This window comes from Anoplopoma fimbria, chromosome 15 (assembly GCF_027596085.1).
Source record: "Anoplopoma fimbria isolate UVic2021 breed Golden Eagle Sablefish chromosome 15, Afim_UVic_2022, whole genome shotgun sequence".
NCBI classification, from domain to species: domain Eukaryota; kingdom Metazoa; phylum Chordata; class Actinopteri; order Perciformes; family Anoplopomatidae; genus Anoplopoma; species Anoplopoma fimbria.
This window is the reverse complement of record NC_072463.1, coordinates 19,756,111-19,780,543: the sequence shown is the minus strand read 5'-3', so window position 1 is coordinate 19,780,543 and position 24,433 is coordinate 19,756,111. Positions and strand designations below refer to the sequence as shown.

At 42.3% G+C, this 24,433-nt stretch overlaps 1 protein-coding gene across 1 annotated transcript in view; it reads left to right on the top strand.

Annotated features, from left to right (window-relative positions):
- Nucleotides 1-341: 341 nt before the first annotated feature.
- Nucleotides 342-24,433, top strand: part of LOC129103134 (latent-transforming growth factor beta-binding protein 2-like) — a 77,870-nt gene continuing 53,778 nt past the window's right edge. The window contains 3 exon segments of the mRNA XM_054613433.1: nt 342-830; nt 3,513-3,586; nt 14,339-14,600. Of these exon segments, the coding sequence (XP_054469408.1) occupies nt 406-830; nt 3,513-3,586; nt 14,339-14,600 (761 nt within the window). The 5' untranslated portion in view covers nt 342-405.

Genomic DNA, 24,433 nt, shown 5'->3' with positions numbered 1-24,433 from the left:
AGCCCTGGAGCCAGCGCGCTGCTCTCTTTGCGCCTCTTTTTTTCTTGTTTTAACATAAACTTAAACAGATGGAATAATGTTTGCTTAAAATATAAGGTCTTCAACGCGGGAAGGAGAGAGAGAGAAAAAAAAAAAAGTTTTTTCACTTTGGACTGTAGTTAGGTGCTGATTTGACAACCTGAAGACATTCTGCGCAAAGTCTTACCTGGGCATTATGAAGAGGTATCCAGGGCTTTTTCATTCTTGGGAGAGGATGCCGTCTTACTGAACTCGTGTAGTTAAATCGCTGACTTTTTTTTTTGACTCAATTTGCTCATATTTTTTTAGTGGCTCTCCAGAAAACCTCTGCGCGATCTCCCCCCTTTTTACGCGCTATACTTTCAAAACTTTGCGTGCCAAAAAAAAATGGACCGTGCAGGATTCGCTGTTTTGGTGCTTTTGACTGTTGCACTGCTGCGAATTGGTGACGGTCACAAGGACACAACAGGTGAGAGGAAAGAGGGTGCAGGGCCAGGCAGGGCGGTTTGGAACCAGCAGCGGTCCCAGGTGAGGAGTCAAGGTCACTCGCCAAGGGGACGAGAGGACGGCGCATCCTCCGGACCGTCCGGGGGAACTAGGACTCTAGTCCGCGTACCGAGGGCCACGTCATCCCAGGTGGACGGCAGGCACATATCCAAAGCAGGACCAGGTCATGCTGCAGGCGCCTCCCGGGAGGATGTGCTCTCTCCGCCGCGGAGCGCCAGACAGACGAGCGGTCAGCAGCACGGAACCCGAGTGAACCGCAGGCCGAGCAGCAAGCCCACCTCTGCCGGCATAAGGAGGCTTGTTGGGTGAGAATGGCAGCCAAGCGCTCTACAGTCCACTTTAAAAATGTTTTACTTTGCTTTATTAAGCTTGTTAAACCTATTCAAGTTCACCATTTGGGCATTACTTCTTTAAGGAATTTGTGTAAATTTTTACTCTACACTAGTCCATGTGGTTTACTGTAAAGTGGTGATGGCCCACTTAAGCAGAATCTCTCTTCCAGTAAGTCACACCAAGTAATTAATGATGTAACATAAAGACTAGCAGAAAATGGCTACAAAGTGTTCACTCCATATCAATACAAAGTTGTGTGGATGTAGTGCATAAAGATGGTAATCAGTAGGCGAAAGAGCTGTATATGAATAAATGTAATATATGTACTTGGTCATCAGGGTCATGGCAGGACATGAAATAATAGCTGAGGTTAAACACTGTGCTAATTACTGGCCTTATAATGAACAGCAATTGTGTATGAATGGGTGAACTGTCTTTGAACTGTTTTGAGACTAATGCAACACTGCATCGTCACCATTTCCTTCTATTACTACACATTGCAGTATATTTAAATCAGACTAGTAGATTGGCTGCAGACTACTTCAATGTGTGTGCCCCAGTTTTGTGCTTTTGCCTGTGGCCATGTATTGCAGTGGTCCAGAGCCTTGGCTGGTGAACATTTGGGAATTTGCTTAGTGATCACAAACACCTGTTTCTCCGATGGCCCTCTCTCAAAACCTGCAAATCCCTATTTTTTGTCCCTGTTAAACTCAAAACAGGAGGATGAGTTGTTTCCATACTAAATCCCTTTTCTTTTTGTTAATTGAACCCTCGTGCCTACGGCCCTGTTTGTTCCATAGAGACAAAGCATGATACACACTGTGTACACTATAATCAGGAAGATTTAAATGGCTCACAGTGGGTTGCAGACAATGCATTATGAATATAATATCTCTTTTGTGTATCCTAAAAGGGGATCTTGCCTTTAGGAAATGGATTATTTGTATGGCCAGTTCTTGGGCAACACCTAACAAGCAATAGGGGGATTCAACAAATTGGTTCACCATCTGTATAGGAATACATATAAAGTACACTCACCTGACTTAAGCCTGAACCATGATAACACCCAAGAGAAATGATGGACAGGGATGTAGTCCAGTACTTTGGTATATCTGCATTGTCCATGAAATAAATGTATTATATTGTGCACCATCAGTATGCCCTGATCCATCACATCTAAAAAGCAACATTTCTTATTATATCCGTCAGCCAGACAGTTGCACTCATGCATGGTTGAATTGAGTTGCTGTCTATTTAAAGCAGCGTGTAAAGAAAATAGTTGCCTGTAGTATTGGATCCAACATGCTTTATTGCCTTTCTTGACGATGCCAAAAAAAACTAATCCCAGTGTTGAATGAATGGGGTTCTTTGAGTTTTAAAGAAGCATAAAGGTGGTGTTACATAACTCTTCATGGACATTAACTTATAGTAGTCTGCACAGTGATTTTAACACTTTGATTCATTAGCTTCAGATGAGTCATCCGCCGCTTGTTAGAGAAAGTGCATTTATGACACATTTCCTCTTGGAGTTCCCACTCAGCTTACTCATTTACTCTACCCGGAGGCACAGGCGGCGCTGGGTTTCACTTTACTCTCTTTTACATTCATGTGGACTCAGTATGACTCCCCTTCTGTTTTCAGTGCACCTGTCAGAGGTTTGTCTGATTCAGATAGCTCAGCGGTGAAATAATACTCCACCGCCTCATGTTCTGGTTTTAAAGAAAAATATAACTTGGTGTGAACATGGTGTTATCCACATTTTGACCTGGGGCATGATCCTAATTATGTCGTATAAAGTTCTCCATTACATACATATATCCCTTGATGGAATTTGAATGTGATGACTGATGTCTTTGGCACGAGCCTGGCCTGATGTGTTTGATTTATGACAAAGCTAAGCCTGCCAGAGGGCCCAAACAACTGCATGTTATCCCTGTGACGCCTCAGTGAGACTCGCAGTATCTAATGAGCGCAATCCGTCTGAGGTCAATGAGTCAATTCCCGTTATCTTCTCCAATCACCATGAGTCAGACATCCACTTACTGTAATATCTTGTGAAAAGATGATGGTGCACAGACCCATGCCAGCGTGTCGACTGTTGCCCTTAAGTTGCTCTTGCGGTCTGGAGCCTTTTCTTCTATCTCACTGCAAGAATTGGCCTGCTCTGCAAGTGCGGATTAAAGAGTGCAAAGAATCCAGTGATAACTATTTAAAACTTGTCATCTCTCATTTGCTCAGTGATTTATAGAAGATGCAGGGTGCTTTTCATGTCCCGTGTGTCTCGCATAATCCCTTCAAAGCTCAGATAACTCTATTTGTTTTCACTCTGGACTCTCGCATAACAGAAAGAGGAACATTATGGGTCCACATTCAGATAGAGTTTCGTGACTTTCCCTGAAATGTTTATCAAATAAAATTCAATTATAGCCTAAACTCTTAAGTGTTCATATCAATAGACGAGCCGCATTAGAAGGATCTGAAACTATTACAGCTTTTTTCAATCACATCAGTTTGTCACGCAAAGTTTTGAGGCCCTCCACACTCACTGTTATTTCTCTACGGTTATGAAGAGGCTCTCTTTGCTAATGAATGCTTGAGACCGTATGGGCAGTGTCTAATTCACCTTGTTTTTCTTGTCTATGTCTTCCTTTCAGACCTAATGTCTGTGGGGGTCAGCAGTGCTGCTCAGGCTGGGCTTTGGCACCAGGAACCAATCGCTGCATTAAACGTAAGTAATAAAAACTTGATTGTCCCGTGTAAATATTTAATATATGTAATATGCCTTAATATTATTTCATTCAGCTACTAAGAACAGCAATTTTATTCTTTCCAAACTAAGGTCATACATGATTGTGAAGCCTTGAAGTGTCATACACACACAGACTGACCTGCATTATGTATATTATAGCTTTTGAACTAGAAGTCTTCTCAGACAGAGAGCCTTTACAATCGTATGCACACAGACAGAAAACTAGCACAGTAAATGGCTACTAATGAGTATCCTGTCATGTGAAATTGCCCTATGAAAGTTTTCCTACGGCGTTATTGCCCCCATGCTTTTTCTTTTTATGTGATATCTTCACGTTTAAATTGGCATCACTTAGCGTTCAGCTCTCTATTTGACACCAGACCTTAATTATGGGTTGGAACTGCCTCTTCTTTTATTCGACCACAGCAGTATTGGATATCCTAACTGCAAGATAATTAAAAGAGAAACAGAGGACAGCGGCTGTGAATGAATAATTGGCCACTTCTTTAACGTTGATATACGATATAGGGTCTTATCATTGAACTATTCTTAATAAGGGGCCAAAGTTAATACAGAGAGTAAGTATGTAAAGTAAAATGTATTTATATGGCGCTTTTTGCAAACATAAATCACAAAGTGTTTTAAAAAGGCATTATACTACATAGGACATATATATATAAATATATATAAAGGACTACAACTTAAACCAGATTTGCTTTTTGTATGTCATGTTTCAATTTCATTTTTACGACCACCATTGTTTGCTGCAGACTGCAATAACAAGTTGAAATTGGAGCTTTTTTAGAGAGTTATCTTTAAATGTTACGAGTGAAAACCCACACGGCAGCTGGCATCCATCTATCTGTCTATCTGTCCAGCAGCTAGCTAGCTAAACTTCTGTTTGACTTGTTTACTGTTTTCTCTGTTCCTCTTTGCTAATTATGTCCCCTCTCTCTCACACACACACACACACACACACACACACACACACACACACACACACACACACACACACACACACACACACACATTCAGACATGCACATACAGCTAGCACACATTTCAGCCAGCCGTTTACACAACCAGCTGATTGGCCCCAGCAGCCTCCTAATTAGATCTCATTCCCTCCTGCCCTGTGCAAAACCTCCTTCCATTTTTTCTCAACTCCCAGCTAAAGGCACACTTACCAAGGTGTAAATTACATCTAACGTGTAGCTGCAGTTACTCAAATTAAAAGGGTAAATACATTTAATCTGCCAGAAAGTAACAGGTCCAGTCTGACATGCCTGTGTTAAACAAGGCAGTGCATCTGAGCAGGCCAGGGGTCCGTCCAACCATCTGGACCCTCTTACAGCTTGGCCCTCACCCAGGTCTGACTGGAGGCTATGCTATCATCAGCTGAGTGAAGCCTCACGGCCGGCAAGGTGCCAACACAAAGGCCCCAGACTGGATCTGGGACTGGAAGCCCCCACGTAGAAGACCTCCGTGGAGGAAAACAGGCTCAGGCTATCTTTATTCTGTCCCCGCCTGAGACCCAGGCTGCTTTATTAGGAGATGGCAGCATGAGAAAGCATGTTCACAGTGGGGGAAAGAAAAGGGAACAAACGCGTCGGCTGGAAGCAAAAGTAAAAACATATCACGGCTGAGCTACGTCTAGGAAATTCTCTCCGAAGGGATTGAAGTAATGTCCAATATTAAAAGTGTCAGCTGCAAGCTTCACCCGCGAGGCAGGATTGGGTGTCTACAGTTATGGCTTTCTAACAATACCTCCTTGTTAAAATGGGTTGAGCTCAGAGCAAATATATGACAGGAATTGGATCACTAGTTGTCCAGGGAGTGCGCCAACATGTCTTTAGAAATGTGTTTATAAAACGGTCTACGTCTGGGTCTCCGTGGGTCCGTTTTGCAGATTGTTGTCTGGCTCACTGAAGCCTGCGCTCTGCCCATGTCCTGGCAGGTTTGGAGTTGAATGCCTCTGTTTTCGGCTTCAGGATGGATGGTTAGCAGACTTGTTTGTCAAAGTAAATTCCATGTGCTGAAAATAGCCGGCGTTATGTGATAGAAAGCTTTGATCCATTTAGAAGAACGGAACATTGCATTTCCACTGCTGATGTCAATTTCTCTTCTAGTTAAGTTATTCGCCTTAAGCAGAGATAAAACTTCATAGGTTTTTATGAAAGGTTTTACCCAACTAATATTGATTTTATAAATTTTGGCCGAGAACCAAAAGTGTGTGAGTGTGTGTGTGTGTTGTGTTCCGCTGGTAAAGTGAGGCCAGGTGGAAGCTTGGCTATACTTCCATCTACTTGCAAGCAGGAGCTCCCGTCGAGATGAATGGAGCATCTTGTTTTTGAGTCACCACTTATTCTCCCCTGTGTTGAGACTTACATCTGTTCATCAAAAAGTTTTGTTGCGGAGAGCAGAAAGAGGTCTTATTGTAGCCTCGCCTACTCACAGCCCACCAGTAGTCTCGACTTGAGTTATAAGACAATAATGTCTGTCAGCTGCATTGCTGTAACTGTTAACACTGTCTTGGCACATGGGATTTTCACTGAATCTGATTCAACTTTAAGATGCATCACCAAAACATCATAACCATCATTCATAGTAACAGCAGGCCGTGGGAATCTTGTACACCTGACATTCATTGCCAAAAAGAGAAAACAGCAAGTTGTTTAGGTAAATGCTCACCATTAGTTTGTTTGGAAAATCACTGCAGAAATCTGTTTACAAAATACGAAGCTGCTTCGCTGTGGCGTTTGATTTGCTAAGTAGCGTAAATACAGAAACCCTCAATGAGGTGTCTAGTACAACAATGTATAACAACTGTTTTGAAGTTTTGGTTTACAACATTTCTTGGAAAAAAACAATTAAAGTAAGACCTCTTGAAGCCAGAGGAGCTACTGGAGAATAGATTCGAATTGTATCTGTTCTCTGTATCTGCTTTCAGAGGGCTTCACTCTTATCTTTGCACCTTTGAATGTGGCTTACACTCATACCTAGCTGTCAATAGATTCTTGGAGCTGTTACCAAGAGGCAGACAGACCATCTGAGCTAAAGGAGCTCTTTGGAAAGTCAGAGCTGCAGTGAAGATACCTCTTAGGTTTATAACAAGAGATACTCAGAGGCTGTGCTTACTTTAGACACAGTTTGCTTTGAGCTAAAATGTCAATGTTGGCCTGCTAACCACCTAACAATGACATTGTTAACACAGTGATGTTTAGCAGATATGTTTACCGTTTTCCACATCCTAATTTTAAGCAGGCCAATATTAGCACTGCGCACAGTATGAGAAGTACGGTGCCATTTGTTTTGCAGGTATTTGTTCATAAACAAAGTATTGGACAATTTGAAATACTTTCTGAGCGAGACATAAAGATCTGTAGTTTCATGGAAAGCCATCCAATAGTTATGTCACTAAATACCACACAATGCTAGAATGTCTAAAAAGGAATGCTAGGTGTTGGCGTAGCTCACACTGGCAGGGTCACTTTACATCAGAGTTATGTCGTGTTGCTCTGGCTCCTCCAGTCGACATGGCTGTTTTAGTAATTGGATTAATGGCATGCTCTACCACACACAGAGTGAACAGAGTGGATAATATAGAATACCTCTGAACAGACTCCCTGCAGCACAGACAGGAACTGGCTTTACATTTAACCTGAGCTCATAGTGCTCCCTAAAGTGCACGCTCTTAGGTTCAGCAGAGGAATTCATTTCACCACGCTATACATCACAGTGCTTTGGTGAAAGCACGCGATACATATGGCAACTTGCTGCGGCCACCAGTCAGAGCACCACTCTCTAGAAAGAGCACACGGATGGCCTTTGATTTAAACCTCTTGCTGTGTCAGAGAGTGCAGATGAAAGGTGCATCATTCACATGGAGGAATAAAGTTGTTTTCAGTCTCTTAAGCAGTTGGTGATTGACAGAGTGCAACGCGGTGGAGAGGAGGTTCTTTTTGATTGCCTTCCAGCTTTCTTTGGCCTGCTGTGCCGCTCAGGGCCCCATCCCAACACTAAAATAACTCATCATGCAGAGAATCTCTCTCTCTCTCTCTCTCTCTCTCTCTCGCTCTGTCTTGCTTACCTCTCCCATTACAAGGTAACTTTCCCTCTCTTTTCAAACAAAAGATATAGCACGTAGCATGTTCATTCCACCATGTCCCCAGACCCCAGTGTAGTTTGAGTAGGATTGAAGGCCTCCAGTGTATTAAGAGCATGAAAGTTTGACTCAGCTGTTCACCACGACTTTTTTATGTAAATTAATTAACGAAATAACAGTATATTCTTAGAGTATGTATAAAATCCACCCTTTTTAGGTTATTCCTTGAATCTTTATCACAGTTGCTCTTTAGATCTTTAGTGTGAAACACATTTTATCCTCTTCTTTTGGTACATGTGTGAAGCAGCTGGTAAACTATCAAGGACGGACACGTGTGAACGTTTTCTGACCTCCAAAACAGTACCCAAAAAATGCAGGTTCACCATCTTCACCTAATAGATACAAGCCGTCTCAGTTTGCTTTTTGTTAAACTCACTGACACACAACAGAATATCCACAGACATTGGACATGATTTGCTGTCTGCGTTCGGACAAAAACTAATTCTGAACCTTGGCAAGAAGTTGTGACCAGAAAATTGGCTCAATAGGAGATATTTTCTCTTATCTACACCAGTCACATGTGTGTATGTTTTGAATGGTAGAGAAGGTATTTATTGTGCATAACAGATGAATGAATGAACTGTACTGTTTCGGCTTTATGGCATGCACACTTCTTAGGATAGTACACGGCATGCAGCTAAAGGTCATGAGCCACAGTCAAGCACATGATGCAGTGTTTGCACCTTGACCCACTGAGTCACCAGGACATCCATAGTACTTTTTCAGTATATTTTTTGTAGATATGATGAGTCTATATCCTGTGGAAAATATGCAGTCTTTTTAGTCTGCAGAATCTCAAAGAAAGAGTTTGGGGTTTACTTCTCACTTTGTTTGATTAAGTTTATGAAGAACATGAGTAATATCTCACTCGTTTGCCATTAATATGCAGCATTGAGGCATCCAGATCACAAAAAATAAAAAACGTTATTTTCCCAAAGAGAGCTAACTCCGATGAGAACCAGTCCCTCCGAGCAGCGTCCTAGGTTTTACAAGAACAGGAGGAGTTTTTTTTTTTTAAATGTTGGTGTTTCTGGTGACTTCATTGAGCCTGGGGTTGAAATTACTGCTGCAGAGACAGCCACAGAGCCCTCCTCGGCTTTATATGTCGTGTGTGGATTTGTAGGGGTTGCTCAGTTCATAGTTCGGGGGCATGACACTCCCTTGGCAGCCCTGCAGAGAGTTATGGCCCATTAGACAGATCCTGTAATCAATACACACCCCAACGGCCCAAAACCCATCATTAACGTTGACGCTGGACAGCTCACTCTCAGTTTGTCTCCCCAAACCAGGAGGGCTTCTTTCTCCGCTCCAGCTGGTGTGTCTGTTTGTAGGTTACAATTGGATCCTGTTTAGGCCTCCTGCGCCACATGTTTTTCTAATTGCTACCATAGAAGAAAGTGTGGTAAAAATGATGTACTATCAGCATCTGGACCTAGACGTCTTCCAGGAGAGTTTCGTTTTTGTTTATTTGTACTTACTCCTGTTATAATACCGGGATAATGAATAAGTAGAACAAACTTTGCCATGTAGATCAAAGCACACTTACCAAGGTGTAAATTACATCTAACGTGTAACGCAGATCTCTCAGCAGTAAGCCTAAAAACTTGGCTTGATTGACACTTACAAAGCAACGTTAACAACCAGCACCCCTCTCCTTCAGTCACACACACGCTCGCTGAGGCCACAGTGTTGTTAGGGCAGCCCATAGCCAACCATATTTCATGGCACCCTCCTGCTTAAAGACCATATGGTAGTTGTTGGGATGCGATCCCTCAGGAGGATGGGGTTTGTGGCTTTTTTGGTGAACACCACGTCTCACAGAGTCAGCTTAACAAGTTGTGGGCACACGCCCCCAGATCCAGATATCCTACACAGAGATCCCCAGCATGTGGCTCATTATAAGCCGAATGTGGGAGTCTGAGGGGTGCAGAGCATGGAGCCACGATATAGCGTGGCTAAAAGTAATGTACACAATGTCATGGGTCAGCTGTAGGTTAACAAAATCCCCACACAGCGCTGAGGAGGGTTAGGAGGATAAAAAACTCCAACTACTGTATTGGACCAAAAAGCCCACACTGATTGAAAAATGTGCATCAGTGGCAGAGGCACCTTAATCTGGGGAAATATTATCCTTGTAAGATTTACCACAAAGAGAAAATAAAGGATCAGTCAAACAGCGTCAGGCTCAGTCCCTTCTGGTGATGATTAGAACAACAAAGAAGTTTCATATTCAACTTTAAATATACAGTTACAGTAGTTTGGTTATAGACAGGAAGAAAGGACTGCACTTTAACTGGCAACCATGTGGAAATCACATGTTGTAAAGAGATTAACTCACTTGAAATGCTTAGCATTGAGATGCAATTGTATTAACTGCTCAATAGACCAATTTTTACTTCTCCAGTGGATAGTGAGTGCGGATGAGAGGCACATTTCTAAGCTTGTCTTTCCTCGCTGCCTGCCACAATCCTAAACACTTGACCTGTTTCATGAGATCTGTCAGGTTCTGTGGTGATTCCTAAAAAAGGGCTCCCGCTGTCATCGCAGGACGTTTACCAGACTGCGTATTCAGTCAGAAAAGTTTTACGGTTGTGTATGTGCAGTTTTGTTGAAGCAGTTCTAAGAGCCTGTTTTAAACTAAGTTGAGGTTTTATGCTTTTCAGAACCATTGCGTCCACATGGTTTTACATACATTCTACATACAGTGTTAACATCATTATAGAGTAGTGCAGACATGACTTTTTTAAGGCCAACCCGGAAGTTAGCATCGCACTGGTTCCCTCGACAAAAAGCCGATTTATAATAATCTCTGTTGCAAACACAAGTTTATGATACTGACATGTTTTGTTCAGCAAGATAATCTTCAAAGATGAACACCACTTTCTTGATTTTTGAAGCTTGAATACAAGCAGCAGAAGTAAAAAGCTACTGAGCGAGTAGGCTCTCAAGGCGTAATTGGTCAACGTGATGACCTTTCGTAGTCTCATTTAGTCACTTGATAGAAACCGCCCTTTTTCAGTCACATTAAAGTTTTCAAATTCCCAAGAGAGATATTAACTGACTTATTTTATATTGTAGAACAAAATTCTCTTAAGCTTGTGTTAATCACAGACCTTATTTCAGGCCTCTAACCAAAAACCCATTCAAAAAAACAGTGACTTTAAGACAAGGGAACTGCAAGTGCAAAAATGCTAACTCATTTCCAGGTTTCAGGCACATTCCTGCACCACTCTATTATGACTTTATTCACCAGATTAGATTCAGAAATGGCCACACTGAAACAGCCAATTATAGGTAAGTTGCTAAAACTATAATTTCTAATGCCATTTTATCTTTCACTGTTATTTCCCAACCTCCTGTCTCTCAGTTACAGCGATGAAAGGGCCTTTAGTCAAGCCTTTTGTCATATCCTACTAAATTCTAATCTCCGGAGCGGCTCCCGGCCTCTAAATCTCATAATGGTCGCATAATGCGCTCAGCCTGTAGAGAGTCCTTCCCAGGATTATTGCGATTATGCTTTCATTGTCAATATTATTTTCAGAAAAGTCAAGTTACCCCTGGTAGCACTGTTGACCTGCGTAAAGTGAGGGGATTTCTCTACATGTTTGAGTTATGTCAGATATTGGTTTCAAATTGCCCCTTGTTGAATGAAAAGACTGTAAAGATTTGATGGGTTGTGTTACTCTGAGTCAGAGAGAGGGGAAGGGGAATCTCTGGTGGATTGTAATTTACTGGAAACGAGCTCCAAGTTGGAAATTAGAGTCCAGAGCAGGGGGAACGAGATTTTTCCGAGATATACATGCACATGTAAGCTTATGCTTATAACAGGTAACTGTTACCCACTAGAGAAATGATGGACAATATTTAGCTCAATAAAGACCCTGGGGTTACTTTAATATACTACAGGATTCCTTTGTGATTGCCTCAAGTCCAACCAAGAACTCTGACAATAGAAAGAACTTGTTTTTATAGTTCATACTATTAGACAAGTGATTGTTTAGCTCCCAAGTGAATGCTTTTTGTAGAAGAATGGATACTTAGTCTAAACATAGCTGTCAGGCATTTATTTCGACCTTGTTAAACCGTCCTTACGTATCTTAACTTTGGAAGGAGTGGAACGAGAAAAAATACACAGACCTCAAACTCACTTAAATATGAAGTTGAAGATATTTTAGCTAAGCCCAAAGAAAGCATGTTTTTATATAACAAGTGTTTTATGACTGATTGGTTTGGATCAGCATGTTTGTTTGGAAGGTTCAAAGCTGCCAACAACAGTCTAATAGTCTCCTATTTTCAGATGACTGGATCAGGACACAATCCCCCAAAACTTGGCCAGTCCATCTAAGTCATAATTAAGGCTGAAGTGGCAATGCCAGGAATGTTTGCCGTTTCTCCTTTTTTTTATTCCGATGGATTCCCATTTTATTATTACTCTTGCAAAGTATTAATTGCTGCACATATTTGTGAAATGGATGGAATGTGAGCCAATTAGTTTTAATGATGTGCAAGACAAATCTGCATGACAGCAATTACTGCGACAATGTGCTCAACAGCCCAGAGGCAGGGCCCAGAGACAACACAGACAGGCTGTGGCAGTGTATGCCACGGCCACGCAGCGGGCTTCATGCGGGGCACATGTCCTGCCCAGAGTCACTGACCTGTCCACTGTATGGTCAGCACAGGCGAAATGTTTGTCTGATGTCAAATCTGTGCCTCACACCTGAGAACGGGTCGCACGTCAATCGATTGAAGACATATTCCAGCGTAAGCCGGCCGTGAACCTCCATTTATTGGGTTATTTTTCTGCCCTGCGCTGTACCTCATATCATTTCAGACGTTTTTTGGGAAGAATACAGCTTCACACATTACTGAGTTCTTCCCCTGCAGTATAATGTCACTGGATTTTGTGGCCTATTTGATGCACCGCTTCAGCCCCAAACTTGAAGTTGAACAGACTCCGGACAAGGCGGTGGCACCCAGCCAGCCTGTACTTTAGTTAGATGATGGATTTAACTCCTTGCCAAACAGAGCCCAGGCAATTCCTATTTTATCCCATGATGGAAAATTCGGATCACATACCAAGTTATACAAATCCACAACCACATTTCTCTAAATGTGTATGCTTCATCAAAAAAAAGGGGGCTGCATTTTCCTTCAGAGCAGTTAAAACGTAATGCTTGAGTGAACTGGTTGGTCTAAATAAAATTCGATTTGCCATAAAGCAGAAGAGAGTGGGAATTTTCTGATATATAATCCTCAATTTGTTAGTTTTTCTCATTATACCGCAGGCTGCCGATGCATAAAGCATTGGTCTTTCAATTAGAACCCATTGTGATCGGAGAAAACTGAAACACAGAGCTTGATTTGGCTTTCTTTGTGGTCTGTGGAAATGAAGGTCTGCCGCTCCAGCTGTTACGCAGTGCTTTCATGTTTCCTCGCGTCACTTCTGTTTTGAGCTCATGACATCAGCAGCATCATTTTCGGGATCCAGAGTGCTTTCACTCAAAAAGAAATAAAGTTGCCCCAGAGTCTGAGCAGAACGGTAATAACAGGAAGCGTGCAGCAGGTAGAGCGCTGTTCGCACCCAGTGGGGCCCTTTTTTTCGACTGCCAGCACTGCTCTCTGCCAAGAGCTGTGGCAGCGTTCCTGCCTGCGATCTGTCAGTGTCCACAGCATCTGTGTCAATAGCATTCCATAGCCCTGTTGACAGAGCGCCGCTGTTTGCTTTAGCCACCGCCGACCAGTGGCCTGATTTACCGTGTGAGGACAATGTCATAAATCCTCAAGTGCCGTCTACGACATACATTTGTGTCACGAGAACGAGAGGTTGTTTACTTTAAAATTGCGGGCCGCGGGTCTTTCAGTTTCTTGAGTGCGATGCGAAGATGTGGGGGTGGGCTGGCAAAGTGACACAGATAATTTTTCCGTGACCTCAGCACTGTGTATTTGCAGACTATTGATAAATATTATGCACACATTCATCTTTTAAGTAGAGTAAGCCCCTTCAGATTTAGTTTGGTTTTTCAAATAAAAGATACAGGCCATTTCTTTGATGAAGTGTCAGCTATTTACAGTTGGCCTTCAGCTTTTCCCATTCGCTCATGTTTTTATGACCTCTTACTTTTATTACCTTTTTTAAGCTTCCTGTGTTTCAGTGAAAGCATACGCTGGATTCTAGATCAGTGACGAAAGATAGTTTTAGGAAATCACTTTGTATAGAAACGCCGGCGGCACTAAACTGAGCCACGGACCTGGAGTATAGGCTTTACCTTAGCAAGAAATTGGATAAGGATTTAATGTAAGTGATCATATACATTTCGACTGAACAGGGCAGTTAAAGACTCAAGAGAAATTGAACATGACAGCCCCTCCAGGCTCTCTGCTGAAGGAAAAGGACAGAGAGGGTTGAAAAGTGAAACTAATGGCCCCATGATTGAATCAATTTAAAGTGATCCCCGGTTTTAAGATCAGGGATCTACTACTACTGCTGCTCCTTCATAGAAGAGGGGGCACATGCTCTAACATGACCTGCTGAAAACTTGATCTCCATCTGTGCTCTCTCTTCAGCTGACTGCCAGCCCCGCTGCCAGAACCGTGGCTCCTGCAGCCGGCCACAGACCTGTGTGTGTCGCTCAGGCTTCCAGGGGCCCCGCTGTGAGGAGGTGGCTCCAGAGCAGGTGTACATCCGCGATGGAGGCGCCCTGAGGCGCGTTCAACCGGGGACCAACCCTTTCCAGAAAGACCAACCACGGAGAAGGCCCTCGGAAAGGCAGGCCATCGATACCACCAAGGTCCAGCCCCCACGACCTGCAACCACCAGACAGCCTGTGTAAGTGATGCAGCTGTGCTTCCCCAACTCGTCTTTTTATAGCCAGGAGGAGCCTCATAGCTTTGCTAAAAAAGGATGGGTCAAAAAATGAAATAATCAACAACAATGGTCACACCATTGTAGTTAGTGGACTACAGTCGCTGACGGGCTAACACCTATTACACTACCAATCCAGGAACATACTAGTGGTGTCAGACACAGTTGTCACTGACTTACCTCTCGCATGTGTTCTCATGATTGAACATTATTTAATAAAATGATATTGAAGAGGGTTAAAAAGCTCTCACAGCTAGCTAGCTTGTTAACTCTCACTTGTGTTGTTAACAGTAAGCAAGATTGTTATCTCGGTCACTAATATAAGTCACGAAAATAAGTCCATCAATTCTTGTTTTATAACTGTCTGTGTTGTTAGATAAAAGTGGATAGAGCAACCCCGCTAATAAGCTCCGATAACGTCCTCTATTTTAGGCTCTCTGATACTCTTGTAGTTTGCACTTTGCATAAGCAATTTTTTAATCAACTTAATTTTGGTTTTAAGCACATCAAACTTGTGAAAATGATGTTACACTTGAACTTCTACATGAGCAGGGTTTATATCTCCTGATCCACACTGTCACTCCCGCTGACAGAGCAACCACAGCCAGAGATTTGGTTTGATGCAGGCTGTAACCTCGTGTTCTGACAAGTGAAGCCAATGTATAAGAGCCTTAAGCCTGCATTATTTCTGCTGGACAACAGGGGGCAAATCCTTTGGTTGCATAAAAAAGCCAGATAACATAGAAGATAACTATGAGAAAAGGACCTTATTTCTCACTTGATTTATTACCTCTGTAAACTTTTTGAACATGAGTTTATGGTCTCAATCCCTTGTTTCAAGTCTTCTTCGATACAGAATGATGTTCATTTTGTAAATAATGGTCCCATTTAGAATAAAATAGAAGGTAATAGAGGTTACTCTTAAGGGTCCCTACCACAGCGTCAACTGGTCTGTGAGTTATCTGTGTTTTAGTCTTACATATTTAACACTTTCACGGTGTGTTTTCACTTCATGAAAGTAAATGTTTACCTTTCAGGTCGCCTAAAAGTGTCTTATTCAGCATGTACTTTCACCCTCTTGTGTCTTCTGGTTGCAAAAAAGCAGATGGCAATGGCCAAAATGCCAAACTTGAGGCTGACCAATCATGGTGACTACATCCACTTCATAGTCTATGGTCTAATGCAATGGCACAGCGATCTATTACTGTACATTTCGGCATATATAAGAATTTCTTTTTGCAGTGCTGCTTCCGAATAACCTTTTTTGCTATAATATATAATATAATATAATATTTTTGGCTCTCACTGATTTGTTTTAGCTACCATTACTGTCACACAAGAAGGCTCACATAAAAATAAATTGTCAAACTGTGCTATTAGAGCTGATCTAAACAGTCTTGAACAAACAGAAGTTCATTAAGCTCCCGTTCAACGCTGGTTGTGTTTATCGTCGCTATAAATCAAAACAGATGAACGGGTTCATATGTTAAACCTTTAATACACTCAGAGTAAAACAAATAAGCATTTTCTGCCATTTGCTGCCATGCTTGAAAAGGCATTGAGGTAAATCTATAAAATGTAGGAAAATATAACATGATTTACAAGACAGGAGTATTAACCCAGGCTATTTGCTATGAAAATAGAGCTGGGGGATTATATTTTCTTTAGGCTTCCACTTTGTTCTTTGATTTATTGGAATAACTGTGACTATAATGTATCCAACTAATAATTGCTCAGCCGAAGGCCTCTTTCAGTGCATTCAGCAAACTCTCCAAAGACTGCTAATCAGACAGCCCTAATAGTTTCTTGGCTTTAACGTATGACTGTTTTAGTTCCAGTCATGTTGGAAATAACTTTTTTTTTTTGTTTGATTAATCACTTTACCATGGCTATAATTACAGTATATTCTTGATCAAGGATGCTGAAAGGCAGTAATTGTTTCCGGGGAGAGTTTTGACAGATCCTTATTGCTTACAGGTTCAGACTTATCTTGTCAAATCCTGCTTCATTTTGGATTCAGGCCCAGTGTTTTTCTAATCCGCTGAAAGTCTGTTAAAGTGCCATAATTTGTTTGGGCACTGAGGTCATCGTTCAGATTTTAGCCAATTTGTCATCTGGGTAATTTCTCTCCACCAAACCACTTAAACATTCTCAATCACATCAGTTACATTTATGGTGCTCCTCGGGCTAATTGTGAGGGTCTCTTGTGTCATTCGTGCTTTTGCTGGTGTTATGGAATTACACTGGCTGAACCATCCACATGTTTGTGGTAGCTCAATGGAAGTCTACTAAATGTTTTGGCAGATGGTTCTTGAAAGAGTTTTCGTATATGTCCTCCTTCCCAAAACGATTATATTGGAGTTGTAGTAAATCTTCTAATCAACACAAGACCTTCAAGGACTGCACAGTTGCTCTGCATATGGTGTCTTGACTCACAGGACATTTTTGCGTCCTGAGTCATAGATCTGGGACAAATCAAAAGAGACGAGACTGCAGGTTCAACAAAGTAAGAGACAGACAGTGTGTCTGAGTCACATATCCCCACACTATGATTGTGTCATCTCTCCTGTTATTGCTGAAACTGACTAAGAGGTGCTCTTAAGTTCACTACGAGCCATTTCACTCTGGTGGAGTGGAAAAATTTCCAAGCGCGCATCTCAGCCTGATCTAATTATTTGTTCTTGTAACCAACAGATTTTTCTGAATTCTCCAGGACAGGATAAAAGCTTCTGCCAAAACAGTAAAATGTCTTCCTTTAAACATTATTCAAATAATTATTGGAATAGTTGACTCTCTTTCATTGGCACTTCCAGAAGGCTATTTGAGTGCTTGTGTAATTCACATATGAAGCTCAGCCCTCGCGAAGCGCTGCAAATGTTTTGCATTCTCTCGGCCCAGAATGATCTTTTAGGCGTGGAACAGTGATCCCCTTGGAGAAGTGGTGGATGCAAGTCTTGGTTTCATGTATCAGACTGAGGTTCCAACGTTTCCAAAGCCAAGGAAGAACCAGCAATGTGAGGTCACAGAGAGTGAGGTTCAGATAGAGAGACATCACCAGTGCCAAAGCTCAATTAAGGAGTAACAGGAGGAGTGGGGAGGCCAGACAGATAGATCACCTTGGTCTTGCCCCCATTAATATACTGAGGGAGCAAAAACCACCCTGTACAAGCAGCACCAGTATCCTTTCATTATTCCCTTCTGGAGAAGGTGTGAGGTACTATATATGTCCTTCTTGGAGCACACTTGGCTTGTTATGTCAGCAGCACCCTGTTACTGACCCACCCTGTCAAGTGGCGCCAAGAACAAGAAATAGTGCGGGGAAGGAATGAGACAGACAAGGAGGGAGGGAACAAAAAACAATGATAATAAGAGAAAACATAAATTAAAGAGAGAGAAAGTAATCTGTTCAACTTAGCAAGGTGAAGTGATCAGGACATGGTCTGAAATCAGTTCTAACCGCCCTCTGTCCAATCAGCTCTGGTTCACAGCTGTGTCTAAAGCAGGCGGCAGACAAGGAAAGTGACCGTGGTCAATTTTAAGATCATTTTTAACATCTCGGTGAAGATTATGCTTAATTCAATTTTCAACAGGCTAAATCTAGTGTGGCAAGACATTTGTCTATTTAGATAAGGTATTGAGCGACCAAAATACATTTTGTGGCCTGGTTACTCTGAGTGGAAGTGAAGTGTTTTTACTAATCACTCAATAACCAAATAAGCAGGATATCAACATTTTCCGGTTGTCTCCATGGTTACTAGCTAAAGGCATGATGTGTAAACATTTGATTGAAGTAGCTCTCTTCTCTTTGACGTGGCAGAATATGAAAAGGCCATCAGAGTCAAACAGAAAGGCTATGTACAGACTGCATGAAAGCCCAATTTGTTTCCCAAATCAGATCTTTAAAACGAGATTAGATTGGATCTGTGTGTCCAGACATCACCAACATATCTGGGTACGGGTTGCTGAGGTAACAGAGCAGGCGTCAGTAACTACGTGGCAACACTGGTGAAGACTTGAAAGCATGACAACTGTCGTTCCATCATTTTGCCCTCGAAACAATCGTGCAGTCAAGTCGTGGTGCAGAACTCCTCCATCGCACCAGACAAACTCATTGACGGATGATGCAGGTAAACATTGCGATGTTCCGTGCTGCAGTCATGGCAGGATTCACGGAGCAGGGAGAGGTGTGGTGCCATCTGAAAAGTACTGTGTGTTTCACGTTGTGAGGGACACGAAAGACACTTTGAAATCTGATTTGTAGAAATCCGATTGGAATTGCATTTTAAACCATCTCCAAATGTGTTTTGGGTCTGATGCAAATATCGCATTTCAGGTGTTTTTTTCCTGTCCAAAGTTTCTTAAATCATTTTGGATACAATATTTATTAATCATTTAATCATTCATTTGAAGTTTTTTTCAAAACAAACCTTTGGTGACAAATCTGTCCACCAAAGGATGGAATTTCAAAATCTAATGATGACTGCCAGGATGTCAGTCCTGTGTGGGCACAGCTGCCTCCTGAAAAGTTATTTTAGAGAATAAACTGTTTCCTGAATAGTCCTACTGAATGAATCCAGCACATTTATGAGTGACAGCCTAGAATAAAAGTCTTGTTGGGATGGACAAAACATATGAGGAGCCAGTGGGATTCCTGGACATGGGAATACAGCTCCTTACCTCTTCTTGTAATCTTGTCTCCAGTCCTCCACCTCTCCTCTGACCATTTCAACTGTTTCCCAAATCGCCCAGCTGCCCGTTCTGTTGGATTAAAACCGTAAAATTTAAAATAGGTACATCCTATAAGCAGCTGGCAAACAAATATCTGTGTCCTCCTCCCTCTGACCAAATGCGATTTACTGTAAACCAGCGTTTCCTGCGAGCGCTGGGCTCAGCAGCAGTGAATGGCTTGTCTCTGTCAGCAGTAGATCCTGTAGATCACAGCTAGTCTGTCAGCTCCCAGTGTGAAGGTCAGGGCCAGTGATGAACACTCTTGGCTAAGCTGGAACACTGATAACGCACAGAGGAAGTATTCAGCACCTCCTATGAGTCCTCCATATCAACTCCATAGCCCCACCATCCCCACTCTGACATCAGTCCTCTGCAGGAAACGGAGCAGGGCAGAGCAGGATGTGTGCGCAGTAAGCCGGTCGGCCCACCAAAAGGTCATCCATCTCTGTTACATTATCACACTAAGGACAGCTGGCAGCAGCTACCTGGATAACATAGCTGTACTGAGATACTGCTTTTATAACTAGTATGTATTATAAAGGGAATTAATGAGTCTAGTCTTGGGGTAGAGTTTGTAGTTAGAGTTGTTATTTAAGTTCTGTTAATGCACAAAGGTCAAAGCCAAAGTTCCTCAGTGTGATGTCACAACTGGAAACGGTAATGATATTTGGTAATAATGATTTCAATGAGTTCCATGCAGTGACTTACACAGAATTTGAATTTATGGAAAAGAGAGCATTGGTATCGGATAGGCAGTCGTGTCGGTATCAGCAGATGAGGTATTGAATTGGAAGAGAGAGCGTAGTATTGATAGTTATCAGCCCTGGTTTCTTTATTTGATATGGTTCAAATTATAGTCAATTGGCTCAATGTCTGGGCCCATTGAAGTAATTACTCTGTTAAATTCTGCAAAGTCAAATTTGCTTCAGGGATGATTACAAATTTGGTCACACCCAGTAACATATTGCGTTGTTGAAGAAAAACAAAAACACCCAGTGACATGGAGCAGAACGACCCTTAAGAGGGTGATGCATACAGATTTTTTGCTGCATTAACTGTTGCTTATATCCTCACTGTTTTCCTGGTGACTAATAGGGCTGGTGGCTATGTGGCTTGTTGACTCAAAGCATTGCACACAGCCACACAGCCGTTTCTCAGAGGAAACTGTGGTCATAGTGGGAGTTCTCCACGTTAATCATGGAGCACTGGCTGCTTTCACTCCCACTCCAGACGGGAGCCAAAATCAAAGTCCTCTATGTGACCTCAGCACCTGTAGAATAATATTGTTTTACCATCATCACCCATGTTCTAGGCAGCAATGATCACTGAAGAATCTGAGGTATTGACTGTAACAGAGCTTGAATATAATACGACCATAAAAGTTGAAAGGCGGGAGTGGGAATTCGATCAACAAGATTCTCATAACTCAGTTGAGAGGATAATAAATTAAAAGAGTAGCTCAAATCCCACAGTAGCTTTCCATCTCATAATACTCTTGATGCTTTTAGCTTTGATCAGATATGTGTGTTCGAAATACCAACATATATATCATAACGTTCAGCCTGGGAAAGTTTTCCCTCTATACCACCTGGTCTGCTTTGCTACTCAAAGAGGACGTGTCCAGAATCATCCTCTTGTCTCCCTTATTTTCGCTGCCAAAACAGGAGGCCTGCAGATGGGGAGTCGGGTTGAAGTAGAGAAGAGGGGCTAAAGTGCAGGCTAATTCCCACAGGTTGTATGTGCCCCACTCTCCTGAATAGGGCTCCTTCTCGCTTGTAAACCAGGCATATGACAGTGTGTCTCGAGCTGCGATTTGTATCCCTGCGTTGGGAGACTGGGAATGAACTTGAACGAGGTCTGGCTAACTGGCTTTCTGCTTATGGATTGCAGGCGTGTTTGTGTTGATGCTTAAAAACCTTTCCTTTTCCCCTGATCCTTGGTCCCCTTGGCTGGACATCCTCTGCTAAGTTTTGTTGTGTTAAGGGGGAATATTGTGTACCTCTGTGCTACTGTGGGTCAACAGGTCAAATGCAGACTCAGCTGTGGAGGCCACTTTGTCCTCAGGTGAACTCTCCACATGCTACCAAAGGCGATGAAATGTTGGATTTTGCATAACATACGGTGGTAGCAAATGAACCAAGATTGATTTAGCATATGTTTTGTAATAAGCATGTCCAAATGTGATGGAGATTTCTGAATGCAAGCAAGCTTAGCACACAACGCCAGGCCAGGAAGAGATGGTGTGTTTCTCTTCTACAAACAGAGCCAAATGTGTCCCATGAGTGTTGGGCTTCCTGCTAGGCCAGAGGGAACAAAGGACCATAGAGAACCCAGCGTGGGACAGATATGTCTTTCTCTCCCTCCATCCCAACTCTCCAGAGCCCCATCCGAAACACACTCTCTGTGCCGCGGTGCCAGCAGGCTCGGCATCTGCAGCCAAATGCTTCTCATCGGGCAGGACTGTGCAAATGCAGCTGTCGTAGGGACAATTACTGTACGGTAGTCGTAGGAAGAGGGTCGTCTATCCCTGAATGCACTCCAGCTCCGGAGCTGAGGCAGATGGAGAGAGCACCAATCAGGCTCATCCTCCAGATTTGGGGCACGGTGTTGAAAGCATGATTAAGCTAACTGTATGGCCGTGCATGGAACCACTTAATCCAGTCAGATATCAGTATGTAGGGTTCCTGTGGGGCCGAGCTCTCGAGGAGACCTCCACAAGTGGTAAACATACACACGACACACACATAAATCTCTTCTTTCATATCAAGACGTCAAAACTCAACTTTGTGTTGGCCTTCTTCATGTCTGCATTTTTCTGTCATGTCCCCTGTGTACCTCTGGTCGAGTTTTTATTGCTTTTAAACCAATGTTGCAGACCAGTACAAAGATTCCCTCTATCAAGTCTCTTATTGGAAACAATCTTTGGCTTATTGTCAGAGCATTCTGACATGTGACACTGACCATCGTACAGGCATAGCCTCAGTCAGCACTTTTTAATGGCTCTTCCTGCTGACCTGTCTTGTGGCATTCTACTAAGTGAATGATCAGAGCAACTACAATAAACTGGAGAGTATTGAATAGCCTCTCAGCTCACCATGTCTCCGGGCATTTTGATCCTGGCTCCTGAACCGCAGCAACCACACTGCTTTGCTTCCATCCAGAATCAGGCCTTTCTGGATTTCTGAGAGCTTGAGAAGCCCACAATATAAATGCCGAGGTGAAAACAGACATGTTGGCACTGCTGCAGGCCCCCTGGAGATGAAAAGGGAACTGTTTATTTCACAGCTTTTGGCCTATGATTGAGTAGACTGCAGTAGTCATACGTTTTGATCACGTAGTGGCTGAAACCTCAAAGAGGTCAAATTTACAGAAAATCTATTTTCATGCAGGCGGTGGGGGAAGTTAATGCTATAAAATTAGGTGGAACTTGACCTCTTCATTTGTCTGTGTAGCTCTTGATCCAAAAAATAGTCTTTGCTAAATAAATTTTCAAGAACCTTTGCTGCTTTCAAATCTGCACAAGGCCCAGTTGTTGCTCTAATATAAGCCTCATCCCCTGGGGCGAGAAAAAGAAAAAGCTTTCTGAATCAATCCAACCCCACTGTAATTCATTTTACCCAGGCTCTAGCTGCTACTAGCGGGATTCCTGGAAGGCCGTCCAGACAGAGAGAACATGATTTAATCCAGCCTCAGTGGCTGGTGCGATAAGCCCTCAGACACACCCCAATTTTCACAAGGGTAAATATTCTGCCAGCACTCACAATTATCCAAGTCATAATGACTGGAGATGTTATCAAAGAGAGACTGGGCCTTAATTGCTCACTGATGTTTGGCTGCATGCAGCTAGGTATATGAGAAGAACATGTCTTTGTTTCGGGAGAAAGGAGCTTATCGTTAAAGCGATACACATGTTTCTGGGACTAGGTGTTTTCCTGTTATTCCTAGTTCGTAGTATGGGACGCATTGGACTACTGGCACTACTGGCATTGTTGAAATACATTTCCATTAAGCATTCAGTCAAAATGTCATCATTTATTTTTTTCATGTATTCTGACTATTCACTGAGCACAAATTTTTCATTCATTATTTATGTTTTCAGGAATAAAATTTCGTTTTTTCACTGTTTGCCCAGACGTTTTTTTAAATTAATTAATTAATTAATTTGAATGCATTTATTGCTGCTCTATCTCTCTTATGTGTAATCATAGTTTGATCCAAGCACATATATGCATCCCAGTAGATATTCCACTAAAATGCACATTGATCTTTCTTCTCCTTTTTTCAACTATATATACACAAATATATATAATGCAAGCTCTTTAAAGAAACAGTTCAAAATTTTGGGAAAATTTGATTATTTGCTTGGTATACATCTTCTCTTTTAACTCTGCAAGAAAGATGATAACTGAGTAATGTCAAACTATTCATTTTAATCAACATCAGGACTTTTTCAGTGAGGTTGAAAAATGTGGTGCAGAGTTGACGTGCAAGCTTCATGATTATCTTGCTAAACAAGTTGTGAGAGCAGCCAGTGGAGGTTAGAACATTTACTACCGGAGATTAAGTATTCACAAAGAGCTGTAATTTAGGGTAACTTTAATACGACAGAGGCTGGTGTTGAGTTATTTTTGAATTTTCAGACGTACACAAACTTCACCACCATGCCATTGCTTGACCTTGTTGCTATGAGGAACACACAACAACACCATAATGAAAATGCCCTCGGGGTTGGATATTATGTTTATTGCTGCATGCTAAGCGGTTCAAACCTCAGGATTTTATTGTAAGAAACACACAGGGACCTCAGTGGTGAATGATGAATGGATGAGGGTGTTCTGCATAAAGCCTGAGGAATGAGATGTGTGACCACAGTGGGGTTTGACCACTGGTGGGACAGATGGCTTGGTGCACTGACTGGGTGCAGGATTAATTCTTTCTCAGCCGGCAGAGACTTCTTTCACCTCCTAAAATACACCAAAACTGTTAAGACTGACCAAATTCTGAATTAAACTTTTTTTCCTTCTTTGCCTGTGGGCTAGATCAAACACGGGAAAACAACTCAGTCCTCT